The sequence below is a fragment of the Pleurodeles waltl genome, chromosome 4_1 (assembly GCF_031143425.1).
Source record: "Pleurodeles waltl isolate 20211129_DDA chromosome 4_1, aPleWal1.hap1.20221129, whole genome shotgun sequence".
Taxonomy (NCBI): Eukaryota; Metazoa; Chordata; class Amphibia; order Caudata; family Salamandridae; genus Pleurodeles; species Pleurodeles waltl.
Window position 1 is genome coordinate 241,152,411 of NC_090442.1, and position 14,845 is coordinate 241,167,255.

The window sequence follows — 14,845 nt, forward strand, 5'->3', positions numbered from 1 at the left end:
TTGTGGCTCTGTGCAGATTCCACTCAGCCAGTGAGGGAAGGCAGCAGTCTCAACCCTCCTGGGACCTCCAAGGCTGAAGGGGAGAGAGGGAGGGAAAGAGAGGGAGAGATCTTTTTAAATGAATGTTTGGTGTGTGCATGTATGTTTAAATGTTGATGAGTGTTGTTAATGGATGTGCGTGCATGCGTGTGTGTGTGTGTGTGTGTGTGTGTGAGAAAGTGAGTGTGCTTCCTGCCCCCCCCTCCCTCCTAAAACTGCCGGCCACCACTGTCTGTAATATCAGTTCCTTTGAGGTCATGGATTGTGATGCCACTCCCTGTGATTTATCGTGTAATGTAACATTCCATGATGTTACTTGCATACCGCCTAACTTGGTTAGTCACCCCACTATTTTTTTAGGACTTGTGCACTGGTTGAAAGTAAACAAAGGTGTAATAACCCAAGATAGTAAATGACGCATGGTAGAGGTGTTCCTCCTTGAGGGAGCAGCTTTGTGTGTCCAAGATTGGTGAGGAGAGTCACAGTGAAACTGTGAGTACGAGGCACTTGCCTCGCTGTCTGTTTGCTGAGGGAGAGGAGGAACTACTCTCTTCTGTTGAACACACACCATCGCAGAAAGTACCTGGTTATGAAGCCTTCGAAGATGTGTCTGGATGCATAGCACCTAGGGTAACGACGTCACACTCATAACACCCTCATGGAGAATTTTGCAGGACTGAATATCTAGTTTTCCAGATATACTTCTAATCATGGAAAAGGAATAATGTCTTGCACAGATTTATATATCACAATGTCTTCCCATTTTCCTCCTTTAATGCCTCACCCGAACCCTCCTTCATTACCTTATAACCCTTCGTACACTCAACTGTTTCTGTCAAAGTTCTATTGTAATAGTTGCAGGTTCACAGTTTCTGGGAATCAGTTTTGAGTGATGCTGCTCTAAACCTTACTGAAAAGCAATTATTGATCCTTACCTAGATAATGAATGAGCTTTATGGCCAGTAGTTCCAATTTCATTAATTAAAAAAAATAGACCGCGTTAATCCCCGAAAGACGCTTGATGATTTCAACGCCACGGTGAAGAAGTAGTAACAGAGAAGCAAATAGGATTGAAAAAAATCAGGACATTTCATAAGGTCCCGTTTCCTCCCTGAAACAGGTGATCATGCAGTGCATGAGACCCAGGCTCCCCCAGGCGGGATCCCTCTAGCCCGGCGGTAAGCAGGGTAGCACCGGGCGAGCCGGGACACGGCGCTGGAATGTGAGGTATGCGCAGACGCCTGTATCCTGGCTGTGCTTCTTGTTAGAGTGGGGGCGTTCCCGAGGCCACGCGCTCAGCTGGTCACTGCGGAGGGACAGTAGGCGCGCGCGACGCCGGAATCCCAGCCGGGTCACCTGGGCGGCCAACAGAAGTTGACACACATGCACAAGATCTCCAAACGTAAACGAGAAAAGTGGGCGGGGCACGCTAAAGATCGGGTAGAGGTGTAGTGCTCGGGTAGGGTGGGAATGGTTGGCTAGGGGGAAGGAAGTGGGCGGGGCGTTCGCTGCGCAGGTGAGTCAGGTACGAGCCACGCGCCCTGTAAACAGAGGGGCGCGCGAGAGGCGGGTCCGGCGGGGGCGAGAACCCGCCTATGAAGCCCACGTGAATCTCACTGTTATGGAAGCGACAGTAGCAGAGCGATGGACGAGCCATCCCACTGACCTGCTTGCAGTGTTTTTTTGAAGCTGGTGATTCGGGGGAGTCTGGGGTGCCGTTGCGAGCGCGTGGCTAGCTCTGCACGAGCCTTACTGCTCCATGGGAGGAGCGGACGAGTGGGGGGCAGTGCGGCTGGGACAACACGGGCTCCTGTGACATCAGGGCACCGACTACTTCTGATCCGTGGTATGTGCTGGGTCTTTAAGAGGTTTTCTACTGCTGGAGTGCTGCTAGCCTTCTTCTGCAAGACTTGAAGGGGCTTTCTGTCTGCGGTCTTCTGTTTCTCCAGGGAATGCACTGCTGCCGAATGCTTCTGGTCCAGGGCTCAATCTGTTGCGAAGTGTTGGTTTTCCAGGGAGGACTCGCAGCTGAGCGCAAGGTTCTGGTGCTTGGTACATTTTGCTCTTAATTCTCCAAGCAACGTTTGCTGCTGTAAACTCCTGGAACGTCTCGACTGCAGGGTGCTGCATTTCAAGGCGTTATCTTGGCACCAGGGCCTTCTTCCTTATGGAATTGTTTGGATCTGAGCCTTCAGGGAATGTTTTGCTGTGAACTGCATTTTTTTCTAGGGAATGTCATGCCTTATTTGTTCCCACAAGAACTCCAATGGTTTGAAATCGCCCATCCTCTCTTTTTGTTGGAGTTTTTTCTTTAGGAGAAGAGTGTAAACGTGCAAGGTTGTTACATTTTTTTCTTTTTTTATGAGGAGTTTTTTTTATCAAACTTACCAAAAATAGCTTAGCTCGAATGTTGTGAGGCCATAAAGCTTCTACAGGGAAATTGCAGAAGAGTGTGGTTTCTGACTGAGAAGTACAAACTTTTGTCATGTTGGAGGAGTCTGAATCCAGTGTGGTTCCCGTGGGCAGAGGACTGAAAAGGGCCACTAACAGCCAACGGCAGGGAGCCATCCTCCATGTTCGCGCCTGCAGGGAATCTGGCGTCGATGACTTCAGGAGGAAAGCCTTCAAGAAAAGATCAGGCCCAGGCCATGGAGGGTTTTTCTCTGAGGAATGTCATGTACAGTACGGTCAGCCTGACAAGCCACCTGGGAGCAAAGATGGGGCGGAAGCAGGTACAGGTCTCGCCTTTCATTTGCACCGCTTAGTGTTGCCTGCATTGTTTACAATTATTGCACGTGCAGTGGTGCCTTTGTGACACTTTCATCCGGATAGTGGGATTAGGAAAATAATTTGCGCGCCAGAGATGGCCTGTATTTAAGTATCCTTGAAGATTTAATCGTGACAGGACCAGTACTACTATTGTGACCTTGAAGCAGTAGCAGCATTATTGCCACTAAAAACAGTACTGCAGTCTCAGAGAAGCATTAGAGCTATTATCGTACACTACGCAGTATCCCCTCTACTTAAAGCTATCCTTCACACCGGTAATGCTGTGGTACTGTGTGCTGAACACGGATTTGCAGATCATTCCTGTTTGATTATCACTCCCTGAGAGAGCAGCAGGCTCCCTACAATACTGAGGTTTCTCTTAACCTGCTCTCTTTGCCGTATCCCAATACTGCTCTACACTGTCAAATGACTAATTCATACTGTTAAGGGCAGTGATGTCCACCCAGCCTATTTTCATTCTATAGTGAAAACTGAAAAAATAACACCAAGCAGTAGTGGCTGGGGCTTTAGTGGTGATAATGTTGGTTTGTGCTAGGGATTTAGTGGTGATAATGTTGGTTTGTGCAGTGTCAGACCCATAGTTTGCCATCCCAGCTGTTTCAGTGCAGTAAGTCCCAGACAGTCCAACTGGTGCACTGCCAGATATGGTCTTCTTGCACATTGTAGCCCCCAGTGGCATGCCCCCACCACTTTGTCTGATTGCTTTGTTTCAGGGGCGGAGTGACCATTAATTAAGCCAATGTAATGACAGATGGGCTGGTAGCACTAAAGGCTTTAAGGCGGGCCCCTGCTGGTTCGGAGCTGCTTTGCAGTAGGTGTACACGTTGTTCTTTATCAGAACATTAGAATGATGAGCGCTCCATTGAAGACAACAGTGTAGTTCCAGGCTTGCAATGGCGGGTATAAGTCGTCTGCTTCAACATTTCAATTCTAGTCTTTCTGTTTCTCCCTTTCTAATTTAGAACAATGTACCCTTAGTGGGTGGAATGTTTTAATAGCCTTTCTGCTTTGGGCTATATGAGTTGTTAAAGGCACTGTCCTTGGTTATTGGCCTGAGCTGCTCAGGTTCAGGACAACAACCTGTGTAGCCATCTGCAGCGGGTTATAAGGCTATATAAGTCTCTCTAAAGGTAAGACATGTTTCTACAGCTGCATTTCACACGACACCTTCCATGCCACAGCAGCTCCTTCACAATCACTCTACACTCTTGCATAGCTCATGTTCACAGTGCTCAGTGCTGGCAGAAGGATATCCCACCAGTTCCACAGAACCACTTGAGGCTTCCCAGCTTGCATTCCATTTTTATCCCCTTTTTTGTTTGTACTAATTTTCTGCCCACTCCTTATAGCTGCATAATAAAGCTTTTTTAGATCCCTCCCTCCCTTCTTTTTTTTTTTTTTTTTTTTTTTTTTTGCCTCTTCCATGGCCCAACTTACTGTAATTAATCCACCATGCATCTGTGGTCCTTTTTAAGACATGCGGTCTGATTTGTCTGTGAAACATTCTGCAGCACTACCTAGTCAGATCTAGCTGCTTCATAAAAAAATACTTCTGTCCTGGGAAGCACTGTAGTGCTACACCGAGTCCATAGTGCGTCCCCTGTAGTTTCCTGCTGTGCCATCCCATTTTCTGCAGATGAAGGTCTAGCTTTTGGTTGAAGGATTACTTGTGCAGCTGCACCACATACATGGTGGGACCCAAGTCACCTTGAAAGGACAATACACAGGTTTTCTCAGGGTACGAAAAATGCCTTGAGTCTGGTATCTGCATAACACAGACAGGGGAGTAATCACACCTGAAATTTTAGAGGTGAGTGGGTCAGCCTTAGTTGCAGATGTAGCTAAAGTTTGCCCCCAAAGAAAGGGCCAAAATGCACCATCATGGTGTTTCCACAATATCCATTTGCAGTGTACCAGTTCACATTCTTGGATGCCCATTTGTGCCATGTCCTAGTCTAGTTGGATTTCACACTAGAGCACGAAACAGAGTTAGGCATTCCAGGGGCTGGTAAGACCTATTGCAGACTTTCGATTAGTGACGATTTGTCATCTTACTTTTTCTCAACTTGCCAGTGACATTTTGAAGTGTGTATCATCCTGCACTGTTGGGATGCTTCAAATAATAGTGAATGCACCTTGAAGTGGTTTAGAAGCTTTCTTTTTAATCAGTTTCATTGATATCAACCACACTATTCCATATCCAGTACATTGGGGCTAAGGCGTGGTGATTTCCAGTATCCCTCCTTGTACATCATTGAACTTTTACATAGTTAATTTATTCTTCCTGTTAATTTTTTTAGTGTGTGATTGATACTTAGTACTACACCAAAATCACAGTTCTTCAGGGGTCTAAGTTGTAGATTACTTCCATCCAGGATATAAACTGTTGAAGAATTAAAGTCAGTGCATCAAACAACCATTCAAGTTTTGTAATCTTGGTGTAGTCTCGCACCAAAACACATTTAAAGTTCTTAAACTAGCTGGTGATTAGCAAGAACGTTGCTCAAGGAGCGTTTAGTAATTGAAGGATCCACTGATAAACTGTTGTGCCCACTGGAGATCCCACTGATTGGAAAGGCCACCTGAAATAAACTTTAGAAATTACTTGCACCAGATTTAAAAAACACACATTTACTAACACTCTGCATTACTTTTGCAATGCAAATCCCCACAAAGTGTTGCAATGGTATTTAATTCACAACATAAAGCACAATTTCCATAGGAAATTTGGCTATGGTGCAACAGTGTGCATTGGCACACGGCAGCCTAGTGTGTATTGTCACACAGCAGCCTAGAGTGCACAAGCACAGGGATAGAGGAAAACATTACATAACTTATTAGATATGGTGCTGTTCTGTTCTTTTTATGCAGCACAGCAACCTAAATTGCTGCGCAAGAAGTTAGTTAATCTGGTGTATGGTTCTTGGTGTTATGGGGAATGCACAGATTATCTGGAAGTTTGACTTTCTAAATCTGTGTTACAGAATTTGAAAATATATGCAAAGCAAAAACAATTTAGGTAATAGATGGGAAACATCATAAAATAAAAATATTGGCGGTCTTATCTTTTGGTCAAAAATGTTAGTCTTTGGAAAGATCTGCCTCAGAATCCACTCCTGATAAAATCATGCAAGCTCCTGAAAGTGCAAGAAATGCCAGAAAACATGTAAACTTATTATTTTAATACTGAATGTAGTATCTCAATTGTTAAAGTTCAATTTCTACACGTGCATCAATATGTATTTCTTCAGTTGCACTGGATGGTTGTGAAAGGCCCTTATTGGTCTATCTATGTAGCCCTATATAGCCTATCTATAATTTAAGAACCTGAACCGCCTTGATACTAATTTTACCTAAAGTTAAAAGATAGTACTTGCAGGATTTATGTTCTGATTAAATTGTGAAAAAGGAGGTTTCCTTTTTCATTCTTTCTTTCTGATTTTTTTTTTTCTTCATTGTTCACTGTTGGAATTTAAGTGCCTTCCCTAGAGACTGGTGCTTCTAGGTATTTTGGCCGTATGTTCAACAAATGACCTATTTTGAGCCCTCCTCAAATCTAGAGATAGGTCATTTTCATACTCTCCTGTTATCTTTGAAAAATCCCCCTTTCTTCCTCATAGAACTTTTCCAGTTAGGGTGTACAGATGTTAGTCGTTTTCTTGGAAGAGCAACAGTTAAACTGAGCTATAAAAAAAAGTTACAAAACACCTTCTGAAGGTGCCAATTATGGTTGTTGTTGCACAACGGGTGCGCGAAAGACATGGGCATGTTTTGATTTCTGCCAGTTACGTTTTGTTGTTAGATCGCACTGTTTATGTTTGTGCTTTGTTGCTCTTTTCCTTGCTAACACATATGCAATATAAACATTGTATATAATGTTACCAATTGCAAAACCTCAGTAAGGAACTTGTTAAAAGATTTCGATTAAAAAAACAAAAACCTTAAAGTACAAGCCAGGAAGTTGAAGACTTCCATGTATTACATTGTGCTTGAGGTTTTGAGAAGTCCCCCAAGAGTTCTCAAAACAGGTGGTTCACTTTTTCTGTAGTTTTCCTGCCTCGCCATTTGCTTAGATTGGGACTTTTCATTTGCTTGCCTGTTCTGCCTTCAATTTTGCTCTCACAGTTGAAAAATCTAAGGCAGTAGCGTTCCCAGTTTCATATTATTGATCTTGTAACTTTCATTACTTTTGTCATGGAAGTTGCTTACCCTTCAAAGTTTAGTGAAGGGAGTATTGATATCTTCTAAACAGTGATAGAAATTCAAATTTTATGTTCAGAAGTGTATAACGTCCATTCACTCAAGACTGGTATGGGAGGGGTGTTTTATATATATTTGAAGATCACCCAAGTAGATCATTGTAAACACTATTGCTGTGTTGCTTTATAAAGAGGAAACCATGAGCACCTTGAACAAAATGTAACATCATGCATTTGCAAGAAGCTCAATAGGTGCTAGAGATGTCCTCTGTCCCTTTGGCTCCCGACCAGGCTAGATTTCAAACAGCGTTCACTTGCAGTGGTCGAGCCGAGTCAATGAGGGTAGTGCGGTTGGTGGAGATTTACAGCAGACCTAAATTACTGTTTGCCTTTTGGCAAAAAATGTGCATGAGTTGGCGGTGGATGTCATGCTCTTAGATGCGTCTGTTTGCAGCACTGTGGTTAGTCCTCCACTGCTTGCGAGTCTTTTTGGAGTTTAGAATAGACCAGAAGTCTTGGTACTCTTGCCGCCAACACAATCATCACATTTTCTTGTACTGCAGTCTTTCTGCTCTCCGACATCTTTCCTTCACCTCCCGGAGGCTTTGCCTTAATAGATTTCGTTACTATTTGTCAAATTCGACCAAAGGTTAGTTCAGTTAAGTGTGTCATGTCACCAAAGAGCCACAGGAGCGTTCTGCTTAAGTGTTTGACTCGCTTCTTTTCTTAAACGACTGCCTATGAAAAAGGCACTCCCTGTTTGAAAGTTCGTACTCTGATTAGAGTATGTGGTGTAAAAACAGTGCCTCAGGTCAGCAAAAGTAGACAATGTTTGACTTATCAGGAAGTGACTGCTGCTTCGGGGGGGGGGGGGCATTTTCCTGCTATGGGAATATAAACTCCTAGTAACCCCTAGGATGGAGCACAGTCCTAGGTGGAAGGGAAGTGTTGCAGTGCCTGCCAGTATTACACACAAGAGCGGGTAACAGAGGGTGCTAGGAATACATAATTCGGTATTCTTACACTTTATTAACAACACGGATAGTATCCTCGCCAGTTCCCTTTCTGTCCCTTCCTGATGGGTTAGGAAGGCAGGGGCAGGAATGCAAAGTAAAGAAGAGTGCCTTAACTTTCTGGTGTTTCCACTTCTCACGTTTTCTTAAACCCTCAGCAGCAAATAAATGGTTGCTGAGGTTTTCTGTGTAGCAGAAAAGGACACCTCTGTGATGTTATCCTGGGCCAGAGTGTGTAGTGTCTGTTTTCTGCTTCACTGGTAGTTTGTTGATTTTATATCCATCTTTCCATAGGTTTGGATTTCATCCATGTTGCCCTGCAGGTTGGTCCACGTTTCCTTCTACTTCGCTGATTATTGCACCCGGGGGAGTAAAGTGTGGATTCTGTGTCTGGGCTGGCGAGCAAAGTAATGACTGGGCTACCTCAGCAAATCTTAGTCCGCACCCCTTTGCGACATCATATGGAGGCTGTCTCAAAGTATATAGTCCGGAGATATGTACATCCATCCATCTAACGCTCCGCCCACCACCCCCCTTTGGTACCTTATAACCCGAGTCGGTCACGAGGCCGGGCTTTTCGTGGATAATACTGGACGTCATTCGTTGTGTGTGAAGCTTTGGAAACAGAAGGATAAGACTTCACCTGACTCAGCTCAAACAGCTGCTTATTTTAAGGCTTTGCAGAAAGCCAGAAAAGCGTCGTGTTTACATCTAGTGAAGGACAGTGCGACGGTTTAACTTTAATCTATTTGCAGTTATTTTTTTACTAAATATGATTTCGATTTTTCATTCTAGGCTTTTAATGCGTTTTGTTATTGTTTTTGTTTGATTTTATGTAGTGTTTTCGGGTATAGCTTGGTTAATATTTGCCTTTTGGTCGAGAAGTTCAGCCAAACTCCTTGAAGCTGTCGCATGGTTGAACGTGCGCACACAAATGAAGCCCCGTGCATGCGGATACCCTCCCAGAGAAGAGACAGAAGAAATGATGTGGAATTGGGAGTTGAGGAGATCTTGTGAAGTCGTGTTAGTTGGGGCACGCTTCTCACAGACACGCCTCGTGTAGGGTTCTGCTGGGCTAAGGAACGTCCTGTAGTTCTAAAAATATGACTTCTAGTTGGTGAGAAAAGCAGATTTATCTTGGTGATAGACGATTTCAGATATTCTTGGTTCCTTCTTGTAAAGGATGTCTTACAAGCGCAGCTCCGTGTTATAACATCCTCTTATTAAAAGACAAAGCTTGTGGGAGCTTTAATAATACACCTGTTTCCTTACTAGTATTTTGTTTATTGCCAGGTAGCAAACTTAGACGTTCTTGTAGGTGTAAAGTCAGCAGCTGGCTTTTCTAGCGATTTTAAAGTCACGTGTTCGAATTTCAGAAAGGGAGACAGTCATGCAGCTACCCTCCTGAGGTGATAACTTGGGTACCATTAATCTGGACAGTACTAACATTTGTCAGTGCGGGTTTGTGCAGACCAGCGCTGGCAGGGTAACTGAGGCTGTGCTGACAAGTGGTGCCAGCCCTCCTCTCTGTGTGAGAGCGGGGAGCCTGGCTTTGGGTTGGGAGTCGGTGGTACCGCACAGAGGGTGGTGGTGTTGGGCGGCTTGCGGCCCGGTTATTTATGTTTTTTAGTTATGCTGGGGTGGGAGTATTTTGCAGAGGGTGGTAGGTGGATTACCGAAGGCTAAGTCATTTTCATTCCAGGCGAGAGGGTTGCAGAGGGTGGTGGAGCGGGCCGCAGCAGGCCTGGTATTCTTTAGTTATAATTTGTTGAGAGATGGCGGAGGGGTTTATTCACTTCGAGGTGTAGGTGGGTGGCAGGAGGTCAGTTATTCTAATATTTAGGGATGGGTGGGAGTGTTTTTGTAGAGTGGTGGGGATGGATGGCAGAAAGACCGGTATTAAACCTTAAATGGGAGTGTGGTAGATTGTGTATGTCGAGTGTGGCGGGGGTAGGTGGCAGGAGGCCAGGGTGTTTTTTTGTTTTAATATATATATATATAATGTGTTTTTAACCACAAAATTGTTGTAAAACAGCAGCACTCTCAGGAGGTCCAAAGAGAAATAAGTTTATTCAGCACAACGCGTTTCGGCTGACTAGCAGCCTTGGTCACGTGCATAATCCAACCAATACAAACAACAATATATAACTAGTGATCATGGTCATAGAAATAGGACTTCATTATATATTCTCAAAAATTACTATTATTCTTTTCTTGTAGATTTCAAATATACAATCATAATTAACCTATTAGACTGAAAATGGTAAGTATTGTACTGTACAATCGAAAAATATATTATAATTTCATCCATATACATACATTTATCACCACATATAAATAAATACGATATAAATATATAAATATGTTTATGAGTAGAAATAGATGACTATAAAATATCAAAGATTATACATTCCTATACCAGTAAACAATACCAATAAAAATATATAAATAGATAAATAATTGTATAAATATAGATGTTTAAATATTCATGTACCATATATATACCTAAAACATAGACCTGGTTCCAGATCATATATATCATTTAAATTATTTATCAATAAGTCATTTGTCATGGATATATATGGAACCAATGTCATAATTTAAGTAACGAATTCATATATACCAAGAATCTATCTATTACATATCATATACATCATACAATGATTGAATATCTCCCTTCGGAACACAATAAAATTCTTCCTGTTCCAATCTCTTTGTTATACAAGTCAATAAAAGGAATACTTCCTATTGCTTCTATGAATCCTATGCCTATCACCTTATGAAACAACTCAACACTCATCACCAGTGAATGCACAAATCTGGAATCCGGCCGGACCCCTTCATTCTGAAAAAAACATAAATGTAAAAGACACATTATACTCTAAAAATTATTAGAAAAAATTATTAGAAAAAATTAGAAAGATTACTGAATAAATTTGGAGGAAATAGCAATTGATTAAAACCAATATCAAAATAAGCTTGTTAGTCAAAATGTTACTACCCTAAGGTTATGTCTTCAAAGATCATAAATTCAATATTTGTAATGTTATCTCATACTAATTGTCTCAGGTGTCCAATAGGTGAGTACTCAACTCTTCACCAATGTTTAATCCCTTCGGTATTTTGGTTTCAAGATCGACAATGTATCTGGATTCTTTTTTCCTTAACATCAACTCTTTATTTCCATCTCTATGATGTGATAATATATGTTCAACACCATAGTAAGATAACAACGTGGAGTCGGAGTTGTGTTTATCCTGAAAATGTCTTGCTACCGGATAGTGGGAGTCCCTTGTTGTAATAGCATGCATATGTTCTAAAATGCGTTTTTTTACAGCATGTTTCGTACTACCCACATACCTAAGATGGCAAGGACATTCCAATACGTATATGGTAAATGGGGTACTGCATGTTATAAACTGCTTAATTTGTCTGTTTACTCCTGGTTTGCTCATAGGGTACTCATTCTTCACCACACTGTTGCGACAAGCTTTACAGTGACCGCAGGGGAAGAAACCTTGTAAATTATGTTCTTTTATTTGAGCGATAGATGTTATATGTTAGAAATGGGGTTTTTGGTTGGCAGTCAGGTTACCCTCTGTCCAAGCAAAAGCCCTCACTCTAGTCAGGGTAAGTCACACACTATCCAAGATTATCCTGTGCCCACCCTCTGGTAGCTTGGCACGAGCAGTCAGGCTTAACTTAGAAGGCAATGTGTAAAGTATTTGTGCAATAACTCATACAATACCACCATATAGCACCACAAAAATACACCACACAGTGTTTAGAAAAATATATAATATTTATCAAGATAATTGTAGGTCAAAAAAAGAATAAAGATGCAATGGAAAATTGTAGAACTATCACAGGAAAGTGATATAAAGGGTCTTAAGTCTTTAGAATGTAATAAAGTGTCTTTCAAGCACAAAGTACCTGGTTTCTGGTGGAAAATCTCCTCAGAGGGCCACAGGAGAAGAGATGCGTGGAAAAAGGGGTGTGTGCGTCGATTTCTCCTCAGCACACACCGACTTGCGTCGTTCTTTTCCACGCGGGGAAGTCGGGCGTCGTTTTCCGGCGCGCAGACAGTCTCTTTTTGTGGATCGCGGGGATTACCAGATGTCCCGGGTCTGTGCGTGGATTCTCCTGCTTGTTTTCCGGCTGCGCGTCGTTCTGCGGGGCTGCGCGTCGAAGTTTCGATCTCACGGTAGGCGTCGCGTCGATTTCTCCTTGGAAGTCGGGCGGCGTTGTCCTTGCGAGGCCGTGCGTCGAAAGTTTGGTCTCACGGCAGGCGTCGCGTCGATTTCTCCTTGGAAGTCGGGCGGCGTTGTCCTTGCGAGGCCGTGCGTCAAAGTTTCGCACTCACGGTGGGCGTCGCGTCGATTTCTCCTGGAAAGTCGAGCGGCTTTGTCCTTGCGAGGTTGTGCGTCGAAGTCTCGATCGTCCCGAGGGCGTCGCGTCGATCAGCGTCGGTGTGCGGCGTTTTTCTCGCCGCGAAACAAGCTGTGCGTCGAAATTTTCGGCGCACGGAGCGTCCAAGTGAAAGGAAGAAGTCTTTTTGGTCCTGAGACTTCAAGGAACAGGAGGCAAGCTCTATCCAAGCCCTTGGAGAGCACTTTCACAGCCAGACAAGAGTTCAGCAAGGCAGCAGGGCAACAGCAAGACAGCAGTCCTTTGTAGAAAGCAGACAGGTGAGTCCTTTGAGCAGCCAGGCAGTTCTTCTTGGCAGGATGTAGTTTCTGGTTCCGGTTTCTTCTCCAGCAAGTGTCTGATGAGGTAGGGCAGAGGCCCTGTTTTATACCCAAATGTGCCTTTGAAGTGGGGGAGACTTCAAAGAGTGGCTAAGAAGTGCACCAGGTCCCCTTTCAGTTCAATCCTGTCTGCCAGGGTCCCAGTAGGGGGTGTGGCAGTCCTTTGTGTGAGGGCAGGCCCTCCACCCTCCCAGCCCAGGAAGACCCATTCAAAATGCAGATGTATGCAAGTGAGGCTGAGTACCCTGTGTTTGGGGTGTGTCTGAGTGAATGCACAAGGAGCTGTCAACTAAACCTAGCCAGACGTGGATTGTAAGGCACAGAAGGATTTAAGTGCAAAGAAATGCTCACTTTCTAAAAGTGGCATTTCTAGAATAGTAATATTAAATCCGACTTCACCAGTCAGTAGGATTTTGTATTACCATTCTGGCCATACTAAATATGACCTCCCTGCTCCTTTCAGATCAGTAGCTGCCACTTCAACAGTGTATGAGGGCAATCCCAATGTTAGCCTATGAAGGGAGCAGGTCTCCCAGCAGTGCAAAAACGAATTTAGGAGTCTTACACTACCAGGACATATAACTACACAGGTACATGTCCTGTCTTTTACCTACACAGCACCCTGCTCTAGGGGATACCCAGGGCACACATTAAGGGTGACTTATATGCAGAAAAAGGGGAGTTCTAGGCTTGGCAAGTACCTTTAAATGCCAAGTCGAGGTGGCAGTGAAACTGCACACACAGGCCTAGCAATGGTAGGCCTGAGACAAGGAAAAGGGGCTATTTAAGTGGGTGGCACAATCCGTGCTGCAGGTCCACTAGTAGCATTTAATCTATATGCCCTAGGCACCTGGAGTGCACATGACTGGGGACTTATAAGTAGATTAAATAGTTCAATCAGGTATGATCCAAAGTTACCATGTTTACAGAGAGAGAGCATATACACTTTATCACTGGTTAGCAGTGGTAAAGTGCGCAGAGTCTAAAAACCAGCAAAAAACAGTATCCAAAAAGAGGAGGGAGGTAGGCAAAAAGTTAGGGGTGACTACCCTAAGGCTGTCAGGTCTAACATGTGTCCCCCCCAGCTGAAAGTGGGGAGAGCTACCCGACCTCCTGGGAGCTCTCATCGCTAAGGCGGAAGTACCTGGAGAGACCATCAGCATTGGCGTGGTCAACCCCTGGGCGATGTTCCACCGTAAAGTCCATCCCCTGTAGGGAAATGGACCACCTCAGAAGTTTTGGATTCTCACCCCTCATCTGCATGAGCCATCTGAGGGGCCTGTGGTCTGTCTGAACTAGGAAGTGGGTCCCAAACAGGTAGGGCCTCAGCTTCTTTAGTGCCCAGACCACAGCAAAAGCTTCTCTTTCAATAGCACTCCACCTCTGTTCCCGTGGTAATAGCCTTCTGCTAATAAAGACTACCGGTTGATCTTGGCCCTCCTCATTTAGCTGTGCTAGGACTGCCCCTATGCCATGCTCTGAAGCGTCTGTCTGCACGATAAATTCCTGGGAGTAGTCAGGGGCCTTGAGCACGGGGGCCGTGCACATGGCTTCCTTCAGGGCGTCAAAGGCTTTTTGACAAGCCTCTGTCCAATTCACCAACCTAGGTTGCTTCTTGGACGTGAGTTCTGTCAAGGGGGACACAATGGTACCATAGCCCTTGACAAACCTGCGGTAGTATCCGGTGAGGCCTAAAAAGGCTCTCACCTCAGTCTGGGTTCGAGGTGGTTGCCAGGCCTTGATAGTTTCGATCTTGGCCTGGAGTGGCTGCACCTTGCCACCACCTACTAGGTGTCCCAAGTACACCACGGAACCCTGCCCAATCTGGCACTTACTAGCCTTGATGGTCAGGCCTGCCTGTTGCAGGGCCTGAAGCACCTCCTTGAGGTGGAGCAGGTGTTCCTCCCAGCTGGAACTGTAGACAGCTATGTCATCCAGGTAGGCTGCACAGAAGGCATCCTTGCCAGCCAGGACCCCGTTAACCAACCGTTGGAAGGTAGCGGGGGTATTTTTCAATCCAAACGGCATCACCCGGAACTGGTAATGGCCGTCAGGG

General features: G+C 44.4%; 1 protein-coding gene across 1 annotated transcript in view; it reads left to right on the forward strand.

Annotated features, from left to right (window-relative positions):
* The first annotated feature begins 1,577 nt into the window (after nucleotides 1-1,577).
* FGD4 (FYVE, RhoGEF and PH domain containing 4) overlaps nucleotides 1,578-14,845 on the forward strand; it is a 514,720-nt gene continuing 501,452 nt past the window's right edge. The window contains exon 1 of the mRNA XM_069228222.1: nucleotides 1,578-2,771. Coding sequence (XP_069084323.1) covers nucleotides 2,525-2,771 — 247 coding nt within the window. The 5' untranslated portion in view covers nucleotides 1,578-2,524. The remainder of the gene's footprint in view (nucleotides 2,772-14,845) is intronic.